This window comes from Pelobates fuscus, chromosome 5, assembly GCF_036172605.1.
Source record: "Pelobates fuscus isolate aPelFus1 chromosome 5, aPelFus1.pri, whole genome shotgun sequence".
NCBI classification, from domain to species: domain Eukaryota; kingdom Metazoa; phylum Chordata; class Amphibia; order Anura; family Pelobatidae; genus Pelobates; species Pelobates fuscus.
The window spans coordinates 350236441-350256466 of NC_086321.1; the positions used below are offsets into that span (position 1 = coordinate 350236441).

General features: G+C 40.7%; 1 protein-coding gene across 1 annotated transcript in view; it reads left to right on the forward strand.

Moving 5' to 3' along the window:
- Window positions 1-20026, forward strand: part of ATP8B3 (ATPase phospholipid transporting 8B3) — an 89328-nt gene that overhangs the window by 41363 nt on the left and 27939 nt on the right. Inside the window, exons 11-21 of the mRNA XM_063455895.1 lie at window positions 2625-2713; window positions 3359-3552; window positions 4244-4452; window positions 6062-6093; window positions 8224-8380; window positions 12268-12456; window positions 12569-12681; window positions 13216-13380; window positions 15714-15825; window positions 16943-17018; window positions 19867-20008. Of these exons, the coding sequence (XP_063311965.1) occupies window positions 2625-2713; window positions 3359-3552; window positions 4244-4452; window positions 6062-6093; window positions 8224-8380; window positions 12268-12456; window positions 12569-12681; window positions 13216-13380; window positions 15714-15825; window positions 16943-17018; window positions 19867-20008 (1478 nt within the window). The remainder of the gene's footprint in view (window positions 1-2624; window positions 2714-3358; window positions 3553-4243; window positions 4453-6061; window positions 6094-8223; window positions 8381-12267; window positions 12457-12568; window positions 12682-13215; window positions 13381-15713; window positions 15826-16942; window positions 17019-19866; window positions 20009-20026) is intronic.

A 20026-nucleotide genomic window follows, 5' to 3' on the forward strand; every position in this document is an offset into this window, starting at 1 on the left:
TGATCGAAGGTGTTCAGTGGCGTGTGTCTGGGTAAGTCTGGGAATTGGATGAGCTGTTTGGATCGGAAGAAGTGGTAGAAACGTGAAAGTCTGTTGTCTTCAAAATGTGCAAAATCCCGGGGGGACAGCCCTGGAGGGAACTGTTTGTTCCTCAAGAGCAGGGTAAGAGGTGAGGGAGAGTTAACGAGTGGGGTCTTGTGTATGGTCTTGTCCCAGACCAGAAATGAGGTGCGTAGGGCCGGGGTTGTGTGTGGGGTATCGGGTCTGCACTGCCTGGGAAACCATAGGAGGAGTGAGGGGTGGTCTCTGCCCAGTAGGTCGTGCTCGAGGTCCACCCATATCTTGAGGCCTGGTGGAGCGTGTAGTTGCTGTATTTGTGCTAATTGGGCGGCTTAGAAGTAGTTATAAAAGTTGGGGAGTCCCAGGCCCCCCTGTTTTTGTGGTTTTATACATTGTAGATCTCCTGGGTCTTTTGTTGGACCATATAAAGTTGTCTATTTTGGTTTGGAGTGTTTTAAAGTCTTTCCGGGCTATCGGGACGGGCAGGGTTTGGAATAGGTACAGGAATCTGGGGAGTAGGTTCATCTTAATGGAAGCTATCCTTCCCATCCAGGAGATTGGCATGGTGTTCCAGTTTTGGAGATCTATAAAAGCTTGTTGGATCGGGGGGGATAGTTTATGCGGATTCAGGGTTTGTGGGGAGGAGTATACCGAGGTATGGGATGCTGGCCTCATTGTATTTAAATGGATGTGAGGAACGGAGGTTTTCGAGGTCCCGTTCCGGAATTCCAAGTGGCATGGCCTCCGTTTTTTCAAGGTTTAACTTGTATCCTGAGACTGCTGCATAGTCTGCTAGGAGTGTGAGTAGGGGTGGGATGGATTGGGTCGGGTTTGTGAGGGTCAGGAGAATGTCATCGGCATAAGCCGCTATTTTGGATTTGTCTTGTCTTACTATGAGGCCGCAGATTGTTGTGGAGTAACTTATCTTTTATAGGAGGGGTTCCAGGTAGAGGGCGAATAGGAGTGGGGAGAGCGGGCATCCCTGTCTGGTGCCATTTGGGATCTTAATTGTCGTCGGTTTTACGTTGGGTATAAGAAGGGTGGCCGTTGGTTTGTCGTATAAGGAGGATAGGGCCGCAATTATTGGGGTAGGGAATCTGAATTTCTGTAAAGTAGTGAACAGGAAGGGCCAGAGAAGGCGATCGAAAGCCTTCTCTGCATCTATTGATAGGAGGAGGGTCAGGATCTTCCTATGTACTGCCACCCAGATGAGGTCGAGTATGCATCTGGTGTTGTCGCTGGCTTGCCTGAATGGAATAAATCCCACCTGGTCGGGGGGTGGATTAGTTTTGGGAGAAAGGGCTGTATACGGTTTGCCAGGATTTTGGTGAAAATTTTGGTATCCACATTGAGGAGGGATATGGGTCTAAAGTGTCCTGGGTCAAGAAGTGTTTTGTTTGATTTCGGGATCAAGCTTATGTTCGACCTGAGCATATCTTCCGGCAATGTGTCAACTTGAAGCATTGAGTTATATAGTGTGGCGAGGTGGGGTAGCAGGGCATCCGAGAATGTTTTGTAATATTGGCCTGTAAATCCGTCTGGTCCCGGGCATTTGTGTGGTTTAATTGTTTTCAGGGTAAGTGCTGTTTCTTCTACCGTGATGGGAGCTGCGAGTTGTGCTCTTGCTTCATCTGACAACGCTGGGAGGGGGATATCTTTAAGGTAGGATTCTATGGCTTGGTGGTCTGTTGGGTGGTTGTGGCCTTGTCTGGCGTTTGGCCTGTGGTTATATGGTTCCATGAAGTGTGGAGAACATAGAGTGTGGAGAAGATAGAGGCTATTTGATCAGGGGTGGTGTAAGTTTTGCCTTTGGGGGAGTCAATCTTATCTATTTGTTTGACCTGCGTCTTCGGGCACAGTTTACGGGCTAATGAAAGCATTTTTTAATTGGGGTATATTTAAAACAGCTTGCAAAAGGTGAAGATCTCGTCTGCTGCCTATGCAATCCCTTCCCTTCTATCTCTGCCCAGACTTTCTGTGGCTCTCCAATCACAGACTTCCCAATGCAGCTCAATAAGAAGTTATTGTAAGGTGCTCTTTGCAATTGCTGTCTCTTGGGTTTAGTTCCACAGAGCTAACCAAACCAAGAAGTAACAGGACTGTAATAAGATTAATTTATAAAAGTGCCAGTTTCTATTTAAATCTGCACTTTTGTAATATGAAATTAGAGGACACACTCGTATTTAGGGATTTGGAATGTCCCTTTAATTGAGAAATCACTTGATTTAAGCTATATGTGAAAACTCTACTTTTTTTGGGATGGCAGACTTAGATTCAACACGTCATGAGTGAAAATCATGAATGGAGACATTTTTGTGAGTGCATTAACCCCTCAAGGACACATGACGGAAGTATTCCGTCATGATTCCCTTTTATTCCAGAAGTTGTGTCCTTAAGGGGGTTAAAGTGATAGCACGGTTTTTACCAGCTTGTATGTAGTTTCATTTGTGGTGTATAATTTTTGTACGTTTTTTGGCAAACTTGTTAGTCAAGCATAGAATTGTTGTTATTTAAACTTAATTTTGACCCAAATAAGAACCTGCTAATTTTGCATTTTTCAACAGGAATTGATTCCAAAATCATGAGGAATTGTGGCAGGGTCCCAGTGAAGAAGACAAACTTGGATATGATGATGAACAAACTTGTAATTATTGTGAGTATGAGTCTAAGCGACAATGAAAGTTCCTTAGGCTAGACCTTGCAAAATGACAAAACATCCCATTTCATGAATTTAAAGAGACACTATAGTCACCAGAACAACTACAGCTTAATGTAGTTGTTCTGGTGAGTGTAGTAGCTCCCTTCAGGCATTTTTATGCAAACATTGCTTTTTCAGAGAAAAGGCAGTGTTTACATTGCCCCTAGGGACACCTCCAAGTGTCCACTCCTCAGATGGCCACTGGAGGGGCTTCCTGGCTCAGGGCTGCACAGTAAGCAATCCTGCCATTCAGCGTTCCCACGCTCTGCATGGGAACGCTGAATTTTCCTCACAGAGATGGGAAAAGCATTGGATTGGCTAAAAATCAGCAATTTTGATGATATCACAAGGGGGCGGGGCCAGTGCCGGAGGACCTATGGAGAGCTGGAAATAAGGAAATAAAAATTAATCTACATCCATTGTACATGTAAGAAATCATTTATTTCTTCTGAAAACAACAAAAGCTCCAGATGAAGGTGAAATGTGACATTTTTTTCATGTTTGACAAATAATAATTTAAATTAAAATAATTATGTAGATAATGTTTCCACTTGCTTTTACATAACTTTTTTTCTTATATTGTATTACTTTTTTTTTCAGGTATTTGTGATTCTGATTTTTTGCTGTCTATCACTGGCCATTACTTCAGGGTTTTGGGCCAAATGGTTCATGGAAAATCACAGCTATATTCCTCCTCTATCAAATAATGCCAGTCCAGCGTACAGTGCATTCCTTACCTTCTGGGGATATGTTATACTGATGAGCACCATTGTGCCAATGTCTATGTATATAACGTACGTACAGAGTCCAAAATTATGTAAGATTGTAATCGAATTGAGCTTAAAATATTGGGTCCAATTTCAAAATGTCAACTTAAAAATGGTTTGAGATATTATAGCAGCCGTATAACTGCACTACACTCATAAGACCTCATTGCTTGCTGTTAAAGGGTTACTCCAACTAAAAAAATAGTGTTTTTAATTAAAAACTGTATTTGGTTAGAGTACCCCTTTCTGGCAAGCCCCTCCCCCTCCTCAAAAAAGGGAGAAAGAAAGTTAAAAATTCCGTTCAATCTCACATGGAGGCCAAGTTCCTCTTGCAGCCCAATCCTCCTCGGGTGACCTTAGTCCCCCTCACTGCAGGAGAAGGGACATTCCAGGAGGAGGGGCATGGGCAGCACAGAGGTGGCGGCACATGCCCCCATTGGCCATCCATTAGCAGCACACATAGCATAGCACATAGACTCCCAAAATCCACAAAATTAAACATTACCCAGTTAGTTTTTAGTGGTAGTGGATAAAGGGCCTGGACCAAAATAACCATCAACAATAGGACGAGTACGTTTCTGCAGTGACATAAGTGACATATTGTTGAAAGTTGTGTTTGATGGGTCATAAATGAACAAGATAACTCTAAAACATAGAATGTGGCATTCAAAAAGTGTTAGTCAATTTTTGAAATATTATATTTATCTCATGTTTTCAGGCTTGAGTTTATCCATCTGGTTCACAGTATGTTCATTGACTGGGATTTGGAAATGTATTTTCCTGAAAACAACACACCAGCAAAAGCTCGATCCACAAGCCTTAGTGACCTGCTTGGACAAGTTGAATACGTATTCTCAGACAAGACTGGAACGTTGACTCAGAACGTTATGATATTTAAAAAATGCTGCATCAAAACACAAATCTACGGTAGTTCATAGTAACTATTTTATTGTTATGAGAACAAAATCTGGGAAAGACATATCTGGGAAAAGTAATAAGCATTAACCTTTTAATTTATATTGTTAGTTTAATGATTTATTATCAAACCATTCATAACAGCCCCAGCATTGACAATACTGGTTTAATACTTTTGCAATATCAATGTTAATTTAGTCCAACCTGGACCGGACGACAATGTTCGTCTGACAAAATCTCAGACTCATTTGCATAGGTTGTGTCTCAGAAAGGAGAGCCGAACAGTTTTACAAAAGAGACAGAATGGTTGAAGGTACAAAGAACACTCCTCCCCCTAAAGCGGAACAGCGGAATGCTGTGTGCTGTCTTCATTTTTAAGATGTAGATTCTACACTACCATTTACAATTTCTCAAAGTTTTCATTAGTATGTAGTTTTTCTTCCTTCCCTTCCTTCCCTTCCTTCCCTTCCTTCCCTCCCTTCCTTTCCTCTCTTCCTTCCTTCCTCCCTTCCTTCCTTTCCTTCCTTCCCTTCCTTCCCTTCATTCCCTTCCCTCCTTTCCTCCCTTCCCTTCCTTCCTTTCCTTCCTTCCATTCCTTCCCTTCCTTCCCTTTCTTCCCTTCCCTTCTCTTCCCTTCCCTTCCCTTCCTTCCTTCTCTTCCCTTCCTTCCTTCCCTTCTCTTCCCTCCTTCTCTTCCTTCCCTTCCTTCCTTCCGTTCCTTCCTTCCCTGCCCTTCCTTACCTTCCCTTCCTTCCCTTTCTTCCCTTCCCTTCCCTTCTCTTCCCTTCCTTCTCTTCCCTTCCTTCCTTCCTTCCTTCCCTTCTCTTCCCTTCCTCCCTTTCCTTCCTTCCTTCCTTCCTTCCCTTCCTTCCCTTCCTCCCCTTCCTTCCCTTCCTTTCCTTCCCTTCCCTTCCCTTCTCTTCCCTTCCCTTCCTTCCTTCCTTCCCTCCCTTCCTTCCCTTCCCTTCCCTTCCCTTCCTTCCCTTCCTTCCATTCCCTTCTCTCCCCTTCTCTTCCCTTCCTTCCCTTCTCTTCCCTTCCTCCCTTCTCTTCCCTTTCTCCCTTCTCTTCCCTTCTCTTCCCTTCCTCCCTTCTCCTACTTTCTCTTCCCTTCCCTTCCTTTCCTCCTTCCTTCCTTCCTTCCTTTTGGGCAATAGCTGATGTTTACAACTGACAAATTTAGTGCTCCTCCCTAACTCCATAATGATATGCTGGACGGTTGGACACAGTGTGATTCTTTGTCCAACTTGTCTCACAGGGTTTGAATTAAGAACAGTAAATGCCAATAGCATCAGCTACCCATAATGTTTAATCATATATTGGAATAAAGCAATTCTGTGATTCACACATCATTCAGAATTTTGACCTTGTGATTTAAGATATCTCCAGAACCTCTCTATGGAATGTTTCACCATAATACGTGCTTTACCGTTCCATATCCTGTATATAATTGTCTTCATTAATAAATGCCAGCAATAATCAATATAACTTTGTAAGTTAATTACTGATTTTAAAATTACATTTTCCACGTATGTGTTACATTTGATGTGTTCATGCCAGTTCAGTTGAATCCGTGTAATACCTATTGCAATTCATACATAAATATTATTTTATTGTGTAGGTACAAATGTAGAAAATGAGAAGAACAATCAGGTATGTCATTTGTTTTTAGAATCTCTGTATGACATGCAGTTTAAACTGTTTCAAGATGTCATACAAATAATGTGTAACATTTAGTTTGTTAATTATTGCACTAAATGCAGTCACTGCCCCGCTTAGAAGTACTGATAAGTGTTGGTATTTCCATTTAGGACTCACTAATATAAAATATATAATATCCCCTTCCTTCTTGTGCAGTGGTGAGAATGTATTAATACTGGATAGTATTAATCCTTTATCACCTGTGCCATAGGTAAAGCTTGAAGAAACACTCCAGACATCATAACCCCTACAGTCCGCTGTAGTGGCTGTTGTGCCAGAAGGGCCATTTTGGTATTCCAAGACATGCTAGAATGGACACACCAACATATTTCCTCCTTCTTTCTGGTGTGTTCTAGATTCAGCCGAGTTAGATGGAGGCTAAAGCAGGGGTGTGTATATTAGCAGAGAGATTGAACATGCCTAGTGTATGAGTTGTGAACAATAAATTCTTGTTGATTAAGAGACGGTATTCTATTATAACCCAATTATCACCAGACATAACATCCCTAGTCCCCATGTTGGTCTGGAGTTTTGGGCAAGTGCACCCTCAATTCTTCTAGCCATTTTCCAAGATCACTAACCGGCCTCGTACTGGCATCTTCCTACTTCTCCCAACAATTTCATTTGTACTTTCTCACCAAAACCAATTTTTGTTGATTTATTTTTGACATATTAGGTGACCCCCTTCCCTTGCATAGGCAGTAGGTTGAGGCATCTGCAAGAAGCGGTGCTTCATCTAATTCTGATAAGCGCAGTTGTAGGACATATTTGGGGGAAAGAATGATCCTGTCCCAAATTCTATATCACTCACCTGTAATAGAAGTAATAAAATGCACCTTGGATGTTACTCCAGCATCAACACAAAAAGGTAGGAACCCGAACTGTTCCTAAATTAGTTTAAAATAATCTGTCACATTGTCACTGTCGAGCAGTTCTCATACATTAATGTATATAGTTTTATTTATTTTATAATTTCTATCTTTTTTTTATTTACAATCTTTATAATAAGATTTTTTACACTGAAAACATGACAACAGTACACAAAGGAAGAAGAGATTTGTGATGACACAATATGCCCCCTCTCTGTCCCCCACCCCTAAACAATTATAAATACCGCACTCAATAATTGTAGTAATAGAGAGCTGTCAGATGTGAGATTATTTAAATAGACGATATCTGTGCTTCCCCCGAAGACATCAGGTACGTTGTTAAACCATTCTTAAATGGTTTGGTAACTTACACTGAGCCTCAGACCTAGGGCTTATTTTAGAAAAAAACTGATGGTATTACTGTGTGATTTCACATTGTTATACATTGTTACCATTTACTAATTTACTGATTTCAATGCTGGTTACATTGAGTCAGTATTACCTCGTTAGTATTTGTAAATTATGTAGCATTTTTATAGACTTGAAAATGTTATGTCAATAAACAAACTATCTTGTATTATATGTATGTAGCATTTTTATACTGCATAATATTAAAATTGTATGTTGTACTTTCTCTTCTCAACTTTATTTTGCCCTTTTTTATACACATTATTTATTAGCACTTTGCAGTTTATAATGTTGTGTTTACATCATATGTCAAACCTCATGTTATAATCTCAGGGTTTAATATCCTGCTTGCTAGCATCAGCAGCTGTTTTCAGTCCTGTTGTGATTAACTATGTAATTCCATTTTGGAATGGTATCCTTAAAGGAACAATCCAAGCATCATTTATCACTACAGTGAGCAGTAGTGGTTATAGTGCCACAAGTTGCCTAATGTTCCCCCCAAATAAGAAGTCAAACCCCTTGCTAACAGCTTGACAACGTACGTCAGGCACCTGTCACTTCCTCCCTTGAGAGAAAATGGTTTGTCTACTAACATTGGGGGTGCTAGGGCACTCATCGCACCATAACAATCTCAGCATGCTGTCGTGGTTACGGTGCTTGTATCATTCCTTGATCAGACTGTAATGCAAGTATAGTCTATCACTGGTCCTGTTTAAAATATTAACCTGTTTTTTAGTCAACACTGTTACGAAGATATTTGTTTATTTTACTGGAAGGAGGAAACAATGACTTCAATATTTTTCAGGCGGTAGACTTCAAGTGGAATAAATATGCAGATAACAAGTTCTGTTTTTATGACGAATCTCTAATTGAAACGGTTCGCCAGAATGAAGACGAGATTTTGAGGGAATTCTTTAGACTGCTTGCAATATGTCACACAGTGATGGTAGACCGAAAGAAAGGTAACAATTGGAAAGCTACACTTTTTTTTTTTTTTACAATATCTTAAAACATTCTTTTATGTTTGTGCAATAGTATCCTATACCGAAATCTCTTACTCGATGTATCTTCTTTTCTATAAAACTTAGTTATTCTTTTAAAAGTTTATAGAAACACTCCAAGCATCATAGCAATGAGCTGTAGTGGTTATGGTGCCAGAAGTGCCCCCTACCCATTGCAAGAAATCAAACTGGCCCCAGGTTAGAAGTTAAAAAGTTAAACAGACACTTCTCCCCTCCTCCTCTATGCCTTGTGGAGAATGGCATGATGCTCCTAAGCAGGAGCTGCCTTTGCCCTTCTGAGCTGTACTGTATGGATAATTGTGGGACAACATATTAAAAATAGCATTATATGTATGATAATACCCTACAGTGCATTGCTGGGCTTAGCTTAGGCAGCAAAGGTTTCAGTGCTTTTTTTAATGGAAAACAAACCCGCAGTATGAAGCAAATTATTCTAAAACAGTTTAACTCTTTACAATTGGGGAGTGCCAGGCCACTCCTGGTACAATACCCACTACATTACCACTACTGCAGTGGTTATAGTGCATGGAGTGTTGCTTTAAAGCATTGACGCACCCCTTCAAGCCATGCTTTAACAAGTATGCAATGGATGGGATATTGAGCTAATCTCATTTTAAGCCTATAATCGCTGTTTTTTTTTTTTTTTTTTAATTCTTTATTTTTGGAGTGCATGAAAGAATAACAAAAGGGCTCGTCATGCCCCAACAGCAGTGACAAGTATATAACCACATATATTAACAGTTGGTCAGCATGAGGAAAGCTCAGCACATTTTTTTTAACATAAACTGATTTAACAGTCCTGTCTAAGCGATCTATGCATAAAATGTTGTTGGCAGGAACAGTTTTAGAATTGCTAGTTGAAAGATTACGTTCTACTAAAAATGAGGGTTTACTATGGAAAAGGTAGTTTAGTTAGCGTGAGAGGCCTCTCTACAATTGATGCCTATTGAGAAATACCAGAAGAAGAAAAATTGTAAAATAATATCAAATAACAAATTAAACAAGCTCACATCTAAGCAAGTCAAGTACACGAAATGCTATGCTGCTCAGTAAGGGAAGTTAGTGTATCTATAATATACAAGCATGTTGTGTCTTGTTTTTAAGTAGCCCGGTCGTGAGACTAGTAGATGCAGTGATTTCAGTTATGCTTGGTACAGTTCTAACATCAAAGTATGCATGCAACAGTGACTATATAGACTGGTTAGCACAAGTTGCTGGCGAGTAAAGAGGACAGGCAGGTACATACGATTTGTAGCGTCCTGACAACATATGCAGTAGTTTATAGTTAGAGACATTAGCTTCTTAGGGCATAGCAAGATAAACACAGTGCATTATCTATATTGTATCGAGAAGTGTAGGCTTAAGTATATGGGTATTGCTAACCAAGTAAAATGTGAGGCGTGAGCTGTGTTCGTATGCTATGGGTGCTGTTCTCATGAGCGTTAAGTGTTGATATGCCTGGTAGTTTGCAAGTTTTGGTGCCAGGTATTGTGAGCTGCATTGACTGTAGGTAGTTTAGATACTAGCTGACATAGCAGGGATAATTTCTGAAGCGCTGTCATTAGAGAGCGCTAGCACTGGGGATGTGGTGATGGGGAAACCTGGCGGTTCGGTGGCTCTGTACATAGTGCCCCACTATATATAATGTGAGGAGTGGTGATATGTGGGTTGCCTCAGTGGTGAGGGAACCGAACATGGTAGGTGTCATCAGCATTAAAAAGAGACAAAAAAACATATAAGAAAAAGGTAACGTATTCTAGTAACAGAAAGTTCAGTGAGAGTCAATTATGATAATTGAAAATACACTTCAGTGATGAGGCAAGATCAGGCCCGTCTCAGCAGGCTATCTAGGGCCGCTCAGGTATTGACAGCTGCCCGTTCATCTTGCCTCGCTCCCCGAGGTATGAAGGGACGTGTCGTTGCCGGATTCCAGGTGTGTGGCAGGGGTGCCGCTGTGCTCGACCATGCTGTGTCCAGGGCATTTGTTGGTAGTCCCAGTGTGGGTAGCAGGTCGACTGCCTCCTTAAGCTCACTGACTGAGTGTGTGTCAGTGCCGTGTAGTATCTCAAGTGTGCGTTGCAGTCGCCATCGGTATCTGAGGCCGTTGGTGCGGAGTAACGCCGTGAAAGGCTTAAGCGACCTCCTCCATGCCATGGTGTCTCCAGACAGGTCTGCATAGAACGTCAGTTGCATGCCTTCGAAGGGGTATGGTGAGTTGTTTCGGACAGCGTTCATTAGAGCAGTTTTGTCGTCGTTGCTGTGGAATTTTACCAAGACATCTCTCGGGGCTGACGTTGGTGCTGTCGCCGGTTTACGAAGTCGGAATGGCCCCTCCACTCCCACCTGTTTGACCTGCTTATGGGGTAGCAGTCCAGTGAGAAGTCTACGTAGGAAGTGTGGCAGCTCCTTTTCCGGGATCTCCTCTGAAATGCCTCTTAACTTGAGGTTCGGTGTGCGTCTACGGTCCTCCAGCTCTGCGAGTTTTTTATCCATTTTGCTGTGTTGGGTTTGTAGCTCCTGTATAGCTGTGTGGAGCCGTGTTGTGTGTTGGGCCTGTTTCTGGGCGTCGTTCTCTACAGCGCCCATGCGGTTCATGAGGCCTTGTAAGTCCCCTCGGAGCTGGGCCATGTCGGCCTGGAGTGTGTGCTGGAGCTCCGCTAAGAGGCCCTTCAAGATTGCGGTCGTGACCGGGGCCGAGTCTAGGTGAGGGGCGATGGGTTTAATAGCTCTCTGCTCGGGTATCTGAGCTCCCGGTGTTCCCAGGGGAAGGTCCTCGGAGATCTCCGAGTCGTCGGAGAGGTCGGCCATGTTAGGCTCTGCTCCCCTCCGGGCCTGGCGCCATAGATCACCGATGTTCATGCTCATAGACGGTTTCTCGGCCCTAGGCTTCTTGGTCTTTCTCCCCATATCGTGAGGGTGTGCTGTGGGCTCAATTATCCTGGTTTTGGGGTGTGGAAGACCCTTGTAAACGCTTGGTATTTCGTTTGATGGCCTGGAGCTCAGAGAACATGCGGCCATTCAGCTCCGTTGCTTGGCTCCGCCCCTATAATCGCTGTTTTATATAATATGTATAATCCATGTTTTGCTGGTTAAATAAAGGTTAATGAAGAGACCCACATTAAAATAGTTTTATTTATTTTTGTTAATTTACAATTTTTTATATAGGGCCAGAGCTTTGCAAAATTACGCACTTATGCCAAAATGATTACAGAGAATATAATACATGTACTGGTAAAAATTAATAGATGCTTTTAGAAAAAAAATCCATGCTTATTATTATGAATTAATTATTATTATTATGAATTAATTATCAAGTTTTTTAACTCATTGATTAGTGAGCTTATTAAAGGAATACCCCAAGCACCATAACCACTACAGCTCATGTTAGTGGCTATGGTGCCAGGAGTGTACTGGTGACCCTCCCTCACCCTATTGTAAGAAGTCAAACTGTTTTTCAACAGTTTTACTTCTTACCTCATGTCTGCCATGCACCGGTACCCACCTCCACTGCCATCTCCAGAGAGCCAGAAGTTCTTAAGTAGGAACTTCTGTTACCTCTCCTAAGCTAAGCCCTAGATTAAAGACAGCAGCTGACTCACCTATGACTGTAACTGTACAAAGAAGGGAATGGTCCACTATGCATGCACGTGTGGCCTTCATGCTTCTCCCAATGCACAGATCTTAAACACCTAACATTCAGAGAAAAGTTAACTAGATCGTTCTAACATTATTTCTAGTGGTAAATACAGAGTATGACGAGTAGATGAGTTCAATAAACGGGTATGAATCTCCTCTCTAAAATGTAATTTCTCCTTGTGTCCTTCAAGAGGAATTAATCTACCAAGCTGCAAGTCCTGATGAAGAAGCATTAGTAACAGCCGCCAGAAACTTTGGGTATGTTTTTCTTTCTCGTACCCAAGATAGCATCACTACAAATGAACTTGGAGTAGAGAGGACCTATGAGGTACTGGCTCTTATGGACTTCAATAGTGTCCGCAAAAGGATGTCCATCTTAGGTAAGCCGCTTTGGAACCAGATTACGTGTACAGTCCTTTAATTACCAGTGATACTGTTGTACACGTTGTAAAACCTGCTGGTACACGAACAAACAATACTTTTCATTTACAGTGAAAGACCCTGAAGGAAGGATTAAGCTTTACACCAAAGGGGCAGATGATGTTATTCTTGCACGCATCCATTCAGATTGTAAAGATGGTGAAATAACAGAGAAAGCACTGGAAGTAAGTCACATAGTTACACAGGCTGAAAAGAGACATGCGTCCATCAAGTTCTGCCTATCTCACATTTGTTTTTGCTGTTGATCCAAAAGAAGGCAAAAAAAAACAGTCTGAGCAACTTCCAATTTTGCAACAAACTTGGAAAAATTCCTTCTTGACCCCAGAATGGAAGTCAGATTTATCCTTGGATCAATAAGCTATTACCATTAATCATGTATTCTAGTGTTAAGGATAAAAAAGCTCTGATAAGAATAGGTGTGGTAACAAGTTGTAACACCGGTGGCATACAACGCTATCTATGTGTTATGACAATCCATGCCATTATTAAGTTGGGTTGTTCACATTTTGTTATTTTGCCTATTCCACTTATCCTATTCCACTTATCCTTATCCATGCTAAAGAGATCTAAAGATCTTTTTGTCACTTGTTTGACATTTCACCGCATCACATGAAATACTTATATATTTATAACTTTAGTCTATATCTGTAGTGCATTCTCCTGTTAAATCTTTTGTATCATTAATCATTTTTGTTCAGATGTTTGGAATGGAGACCCTCCGAACGTTGTGCATTGCTTATAAAGAAGTGGATGCTTCGTTCTACACAAAATGGATTCAAAGATATTATGAGGCGAGTGTGTCGTTGCAGAATCGTGCAGAGTTTCTAGAGATGGTTTATGAAGAAATGGAGACAGATCTACAGGTATTCAGAGTTCTTTTTTTTACTATGTCACAAAAACTTTACTGTGTTATTTAAAATAAATGTATGTGCTTTGTATGTGGTTTTGTGCCCTCCTTCAATTTTACTGCTTTGCATGAAAATATTTTTTTAAGCTTCCTTAATACTTTGCACCATTAGTAATAGCTTGTGTTATGTAGGGTACTTCCTGTTGTATATATTAAACAGGGAAGAAAAATGGGAGAGAAATATGGGAACAATCGTAAAGTTCACAGTAGAGGCTGACAGGAGGGTAATGGGGAGGCAAGGTGTGACAGAGAAAAGAGGAGATAATGATGCAGACAAACAGGTGGGTGGTGTAAAGACTCAAGTGGTGGAGGATGGTGAAAGCGGAACCAACGGAGGTCAAGTAATCCAAAAGTTACAATAAAAATAAAAAATATACCCATATAAATAAACCTCTAATACACATACACTTTGACACAGGTTTCAACTTCACCTGTTGCTCACACACGCGGAGACAGATTTCTAAGACAGATTTCTAATACACTCGTCCTTTACACATGCGTACACGCTACACACATATAACCCTGCTTCACATTCACACTGACACTCCTCACAATTGCACTTCTAAAGTCACAGACCGTTCAAATGTTCTACTGTGTTCACAGGTAGTCCATACAACCCTATCCTCGAATTCATACACAGACTCTCCACACTAATGCACTTTGGCATTCATACACCAAGACTTCCTTGTATCTACACACATAGGCCTCTATAAAAATACACCACAGCATTCACAAATAGTCAAAACAAAACACTCTTATAGTCACGTCTGCCTTCCATACAGATACACCCCTGCTTTCACACACATCTGTTATACTCTCTCGTAGAACACAGCGTTAACTCTCTGACACTACATGCTAATAGACCTAGGCCGCTACACATCGTGTACTTTTAGATTGATGCAGAGCGTGAGGACATTCAGCGTCGTTTCACAGAGTTAAACTCTGTGATCTCCTGGAAGCGACTGTAGTGACTCTCTGGTAGATAGTCATTAGAAGCAGTCTTAGCACTGTAATGTAAACATTGCAGTTTTTGAGAACATTGCACGACGAAGGGGGACAGGGACACTACACTCAGACCACTTCAATGAGATGCAGTGGTTTGTGTGCCTCCCATCAATTTTCAGATTTCACATTACATACCATACATACAGCATAAATGCACACATATGTTTATTATTATAGTTTATATAGTGTTGTGAGTGTTTGCAGTCTTTTCTATTCCTCTTTACGGCTAGATTTGTGATTTTCCAGTCCTCAAAGCACAATAACAGTCCAGGTTTTGTCACTATTCGCACGGGAACAAAAATGGGAATTGCATTGGAAAATGCACAAATCCTGGACTGTTGGTGTTCCTTGGAAACTATTGGGTTGGAATCCAACTAATCTAGGACAGGTTGGTGTAATTTCTATAGCAGCGGATTGTATTTGTATGCTGTATTGCCCAGCATGGAAAGTAGGTGCTCTTCAGTGTTTAGCTTCCCCTATTACTCTTTGGGAGTAGCCAATATTTCAGCAGATGCTAATTGTCAGTCATTACGTGTTGAGTTGTGTAGCATGGAAATAGCCAGCATTTACTCATGATAGTGACAACCATTTTAGTGGTTAGCAACTTGTCGATAATTGATTGTAACTAGCATGGAATGAAGCGCTTTTTGAGGGCATCTCAATCTTTAGCAGGTAGACTTTGTGCATCGGTGTGTGTGTGTGTGTGTGTGTGTTGGTGTGCGTTTGCATGTGCGCTCGTATGCAGGGCTGCCACACACAGCTTAAGGTCTGGGCCCCCAGGTCCCACCCCCGAGTCCGCCCACAGAGCCCATTCTGAGTCCGCCCATATGGATGCCTTGCCTGTGTGCAGTGGATGTGGTGTGTATAGTGGATACAGATTGCACATTTGTATAATGGATGTAGTGTTTGTGTGTTTTAGATACAGGGCGTGTTTGTGTAGTGAATGCAGAGTCTTTGTTTGTGTAGTGGATCTAGTGTGTGTATGGTGAATGCAGTGTGTGTTTGAGTTGTGGTTTTAGTGGGTAAAATTGTGTATAAAAGAGCCTGCATTTGGGGGTGAGGAAAAGCATTCTTGGTGGTATTTAAATTTACAGCAGTCCGGGCCTCCCAGGATCGCCAGGCCCTTGACACCCGTTATGGTTGTCATGCCCTGATGGTGGCCCTGCTCGTATGTTCTGATTTTTATTATTGTTTGGGTTTCTAACACTGGTAGAGAAACATATATTATGTATAGTGTATAGTGATAATCAGATGTACTTGTTTACGTTGTGACTTGTTTCCCAGCTGCTAGGTGCAACAGCCATTGAAGATAAATTACAAGATCATGTTCCAGAAACAATACAGCTGCTAAAAGATGGAAATATAAAAGTGTGGGTGTTGACTGGGGACAAACAAGGTAATTATTATAGAGTAGAGGGCATTGTTACACTGGACAATTTTGGTTTTGTCATGTCACCTGCCCGACCTGCGTTCTTCCAGTGTCACCGCATTTCATGTCCCCCCTGTGTCATTCCTATGTCAGAACTCCATATCTGATTACGTTTATATGCAGACACCGGCCCTGTGGTCCGGTACATTTTGGTGCTGCTTATAGGAATGATGCAGGTCCTATTTATGCTTAATCCACCTTTAGAACATTAACCTTTTGTGGTTTATCATACGAAACAGCACATCCAGATTATATTAGTTTTTCGGGTTTTCACTCATGGCATTCCCTTTGACTATGCTATCCTCTGTATCTCTGACCTTAAATTGTCCTACCATATTACTGCCATTCTGTTAGCCCTTAACCTCAACTTATCTCTGGCTATTCTTGCCTTCTACAGGCCCATCTCTATCACTTTACTGTAAAGTGTTAAAGGGACACTATAGTCACCAGAACAACTACAGCATATTGTATTAGTTCTGGTGAGTAGAATCAGTCCCTTCAAGCTTTTTACAGTATAGACAGTTTTTTCAGGGAAAGGGCAGTGTTTACATTGCTCTGCCCCTGATCTGTCTCTTTGATGAGCTCAGCCAATCCAATGCTTTCCTATGTGAACGCATTGTGATTGTCTTTGAATAACACTTCTGATGATGTCAGCCAAGGAGGCAAATCAGGGGCAGAGCCAGCAGCAGCAGACTGGAATAAAGTTAAGATTGTACTATATTTAGGGGGTAAGGGGGCTTCTAGTCTAGTTTTGAGGATAGAGATTAGATCCAAAACCTGTCAAGTTCTTAAATTATAGTAGAACATATTGTAAAAGTCAATATCAATAATGTTACAAGACCAATATATTTTTATTAGAAATTCTAAATTAGGGAAGCTAAAAAAATGTTGACTATGTGAGTCACAGCTTGGGGAGGTATGCCTAGGGCTGCATAAACAATGGGATTTAACTCATAAATGGCAATGGGATTGATCTATATACCAAAACTTAAGTTGTGTTGGGGCTTGGTGTCCCTTTAATATTTTAAATTGTTTCCATGATAATTTTCTCATAATTAGCAAATATGTATATTTTTTTCTGTAGAAACTGCAATCAATATTGGTTTCTCGTGCAAGTTACTTTCTGATGATATGGAGATATTGGATGAAAAACAGATTTGGTAGGAAAATGTAAAAAGATTTGGTAGGAAAATGTAAAAAGTGTCATGCAAAAATTACATGGTAGCACTTTCTATGGGAATTTAATCTCTATAGTATGGTAGAAGAATGTCCTAAAAATATTAAAGTCTAGCTTCGATTATAAGGTACATTTTATTTCTTATCTGAATGAGATGAAAAGCACAAAGTGTGGAGGCGTTGAATGTAGGTCCTGCAAAAATAGCAGAACCTTTTCCAGGAAGTTCCTCTTGTGGACTTATTATTATTATTATTATTAGGCAGTGTAGATAGCGAACAGTAGGGGACCAACGACAGAACCTTGGGTACGCCAACAGAGAGTGGTTGGGGGGAAGAGGCAGAGTCAGAGAAAGAAACACTGAAAGATCGCGGGGAGAGGTAAGAGGAGCACCAGGAGAGAGCAGTATCCTGTAGACCAAATTTGCGAAGAAAGCTGTTGATGATCAACAGTGTCAAAGGCAGCAGAAAGATCAAGGAGAATTAGGATAGAGTAATGGCCGTGAGATTTAGCAGCGATTAAATCGTTGGATACTTTGGTCACAGCCGTTTCTACAGAATGACCAGCGCGGAATCCAGACTGAAGGGGGTCAAGCAGAGAGTTGGTTTAGAGAAAGTCAGTCAGTCTGGTGTACACAACTCTCTCAACTTATGCAGCAGTGTAAACACTGCCTTTTCTCAGAAAAGGCAAAGTTAACACTGCTGCCCCTTTAGGGACAAACTGTATGCTTCAGAACCACTACATTAAGCTGCAGTGATTCTGTTGACTGTAGTGTATAAGAATATATTAATATGTTTCTCCACATTTTTCTTTGTATTTGATTGTTGGTGTTGTGCTCCTATACATCAAGTCATATTGTTTTTTTTTTTTTATTATTTAGGTTTTTATTGTTTTTCAGATAATATCACAAGACATTTGTAGTGTGAGCATATTCTCGTAGGAGTTACAGAAAGACATAAATTATATGGTCTCGGTATTAGTCAAAGTGGTACAATATGCTGTTTCGCAGTTACATGATACAGATTGTTAGTCAAATTTACATTAACATTGTTAAATAGTAAGTCTTGTTACAGGAGAGTATCGGTTGTACAAATTTGAGCAATATATTGTGGATATTGCATGGTTCAGTAAAACGCCTGTCGGAGTTGGCATAATCATGAGTTCTAAACAAAAAAAAAAAAAACACAAACACCTCACCACCATTTTTTTTTGTTTGTTTTGTTTTCTTTGTTGTTGTTGTTTAGTTAAGGAAATTAAAAAATGTAAATTAAAAAAATAATCATGCGTTCTACAATTCTTTCCTTTCTTCCCATTACATAACTAGTATTTGTTTCATGTGTGGGTGTTATGAGGTATAATGTCATTCCTGGATTTGGTTTCTGTCACTATTGGAAAGCCATCTAGTGTTGTCGGTGTTAGTCCTTGGGTCCCACTGCGCGCCCGGGAGTCCGGTGCCGCCCCAGACACCCACCCGCCCCCATAGTTCGAACACTGGTACTGTGTGGACTGTAGCCGGTTGTTGAGTGGGTCCTGAGAGTAGTGAAGGTGTTAGTTTTTTTTTTTGTTTAGTTTTTTTTAAATGTGGGAACATGCACCTCAATATTTATGTAGGGATACAATGATAAGGCTTTACTAGAACTGTGTCATTTAGAATACATTTTACCATCTGGTAACAAATTTGAAAGCTATTCCCTCTATTTTCCCTTTGACTTGTGAGTGTTTACAAATAATAAAAAAATAAATTTGTCAAAACGTTTTGCCAAATACAGCCAAATAGGAAACATTCCCCAACTGCGCTCTTTTCCCAACTTGGCTATTTTGGTTTAAATGTTCAGTTCCCTAATCAATATCCATTATTATTTGTTTGGTGAATAACATTGAAAATATTTCATCTTACAAAAGCCAGGCATGTAAATCGAACCCTGTCAATTTTCCATAGTTGATTCTTGAAAAGCAACAGATGGAAAAATAGTAATATTTCTGAGAAAATGCAGTGTTTAACTTACAGCCTATGGATACCTTCACTGGCCACTCCTTAGATAGATACCAGAGGTGCTTCCTGGGGCAGTGCTGCACACTGTATAGTACTGCCATTCAGTTTCTCCACCATCTGCATGCAGACACTGAACTTTTCTCATAGAGATGCGTTGATTCAATTTATCTCTATGAGGAGATGCTGATTGGCCAGGGCTGTGTTTGGTTTGTACTGGCTCTGCCCCTGATCTGCCTTCTTGACAGTATCATACAATCCTATGGGAAAGCATTGTGATTGGATTAGAGAATCACTTCTGATGATGTCAGTCAAGCAGGCAGATCAGGGGCAGAGGCAGCAGCTGCAGATTTGAATAAAAATAAGATTTTACTATATTTAGAAGGGGAGCTAGATGGTGGTTTTAACACTTTAGGGTCAGGAATACATGTAAATAGTGTTCCTTTAATTATGTTCCTTAAGATAGCCATTAACTGAAATATATGTAGTCCTTGTTCAAGTCTGTGTTTGGACATTAGTGGTATTGAAACTGAATGTTTAAAGCAGATCATCATACATTTGTGTATGGGCAGGTAGAATCATAGAGGTACTCCTAAATAGTCATTACGAATCAATAACGTGGCAAATACAAGAGGGATAATTACATTGAATTGTTGTATACAATTTTGTGTTTTGGTGATAAACATGTGAAATGTTGCAGTTGCGCTGTAAGTCACAAAGTGTGTTAAAAATAGAAAAGAAGCCTGGCTGCACAGTAAAGAAGAAAAAGAAAACAAAAAACAATATATTATTTTAGAACAATCAAGACATTGCATATACCAAGTCATATGTGTAATCCTTCTAGGGATATTCTGGACACTTACAGGGAGGATAACAACAATCTGTCAAACAGTGGGCAAGATCTTCTGAGCATCAACGTTTTCAGGAAATATGGAGACAGTCTAAAAGGGAAGAAGATAGGTCTTGTTGTCAATGGTGATCTCTTGGTAGGATTTGTTTTCCAG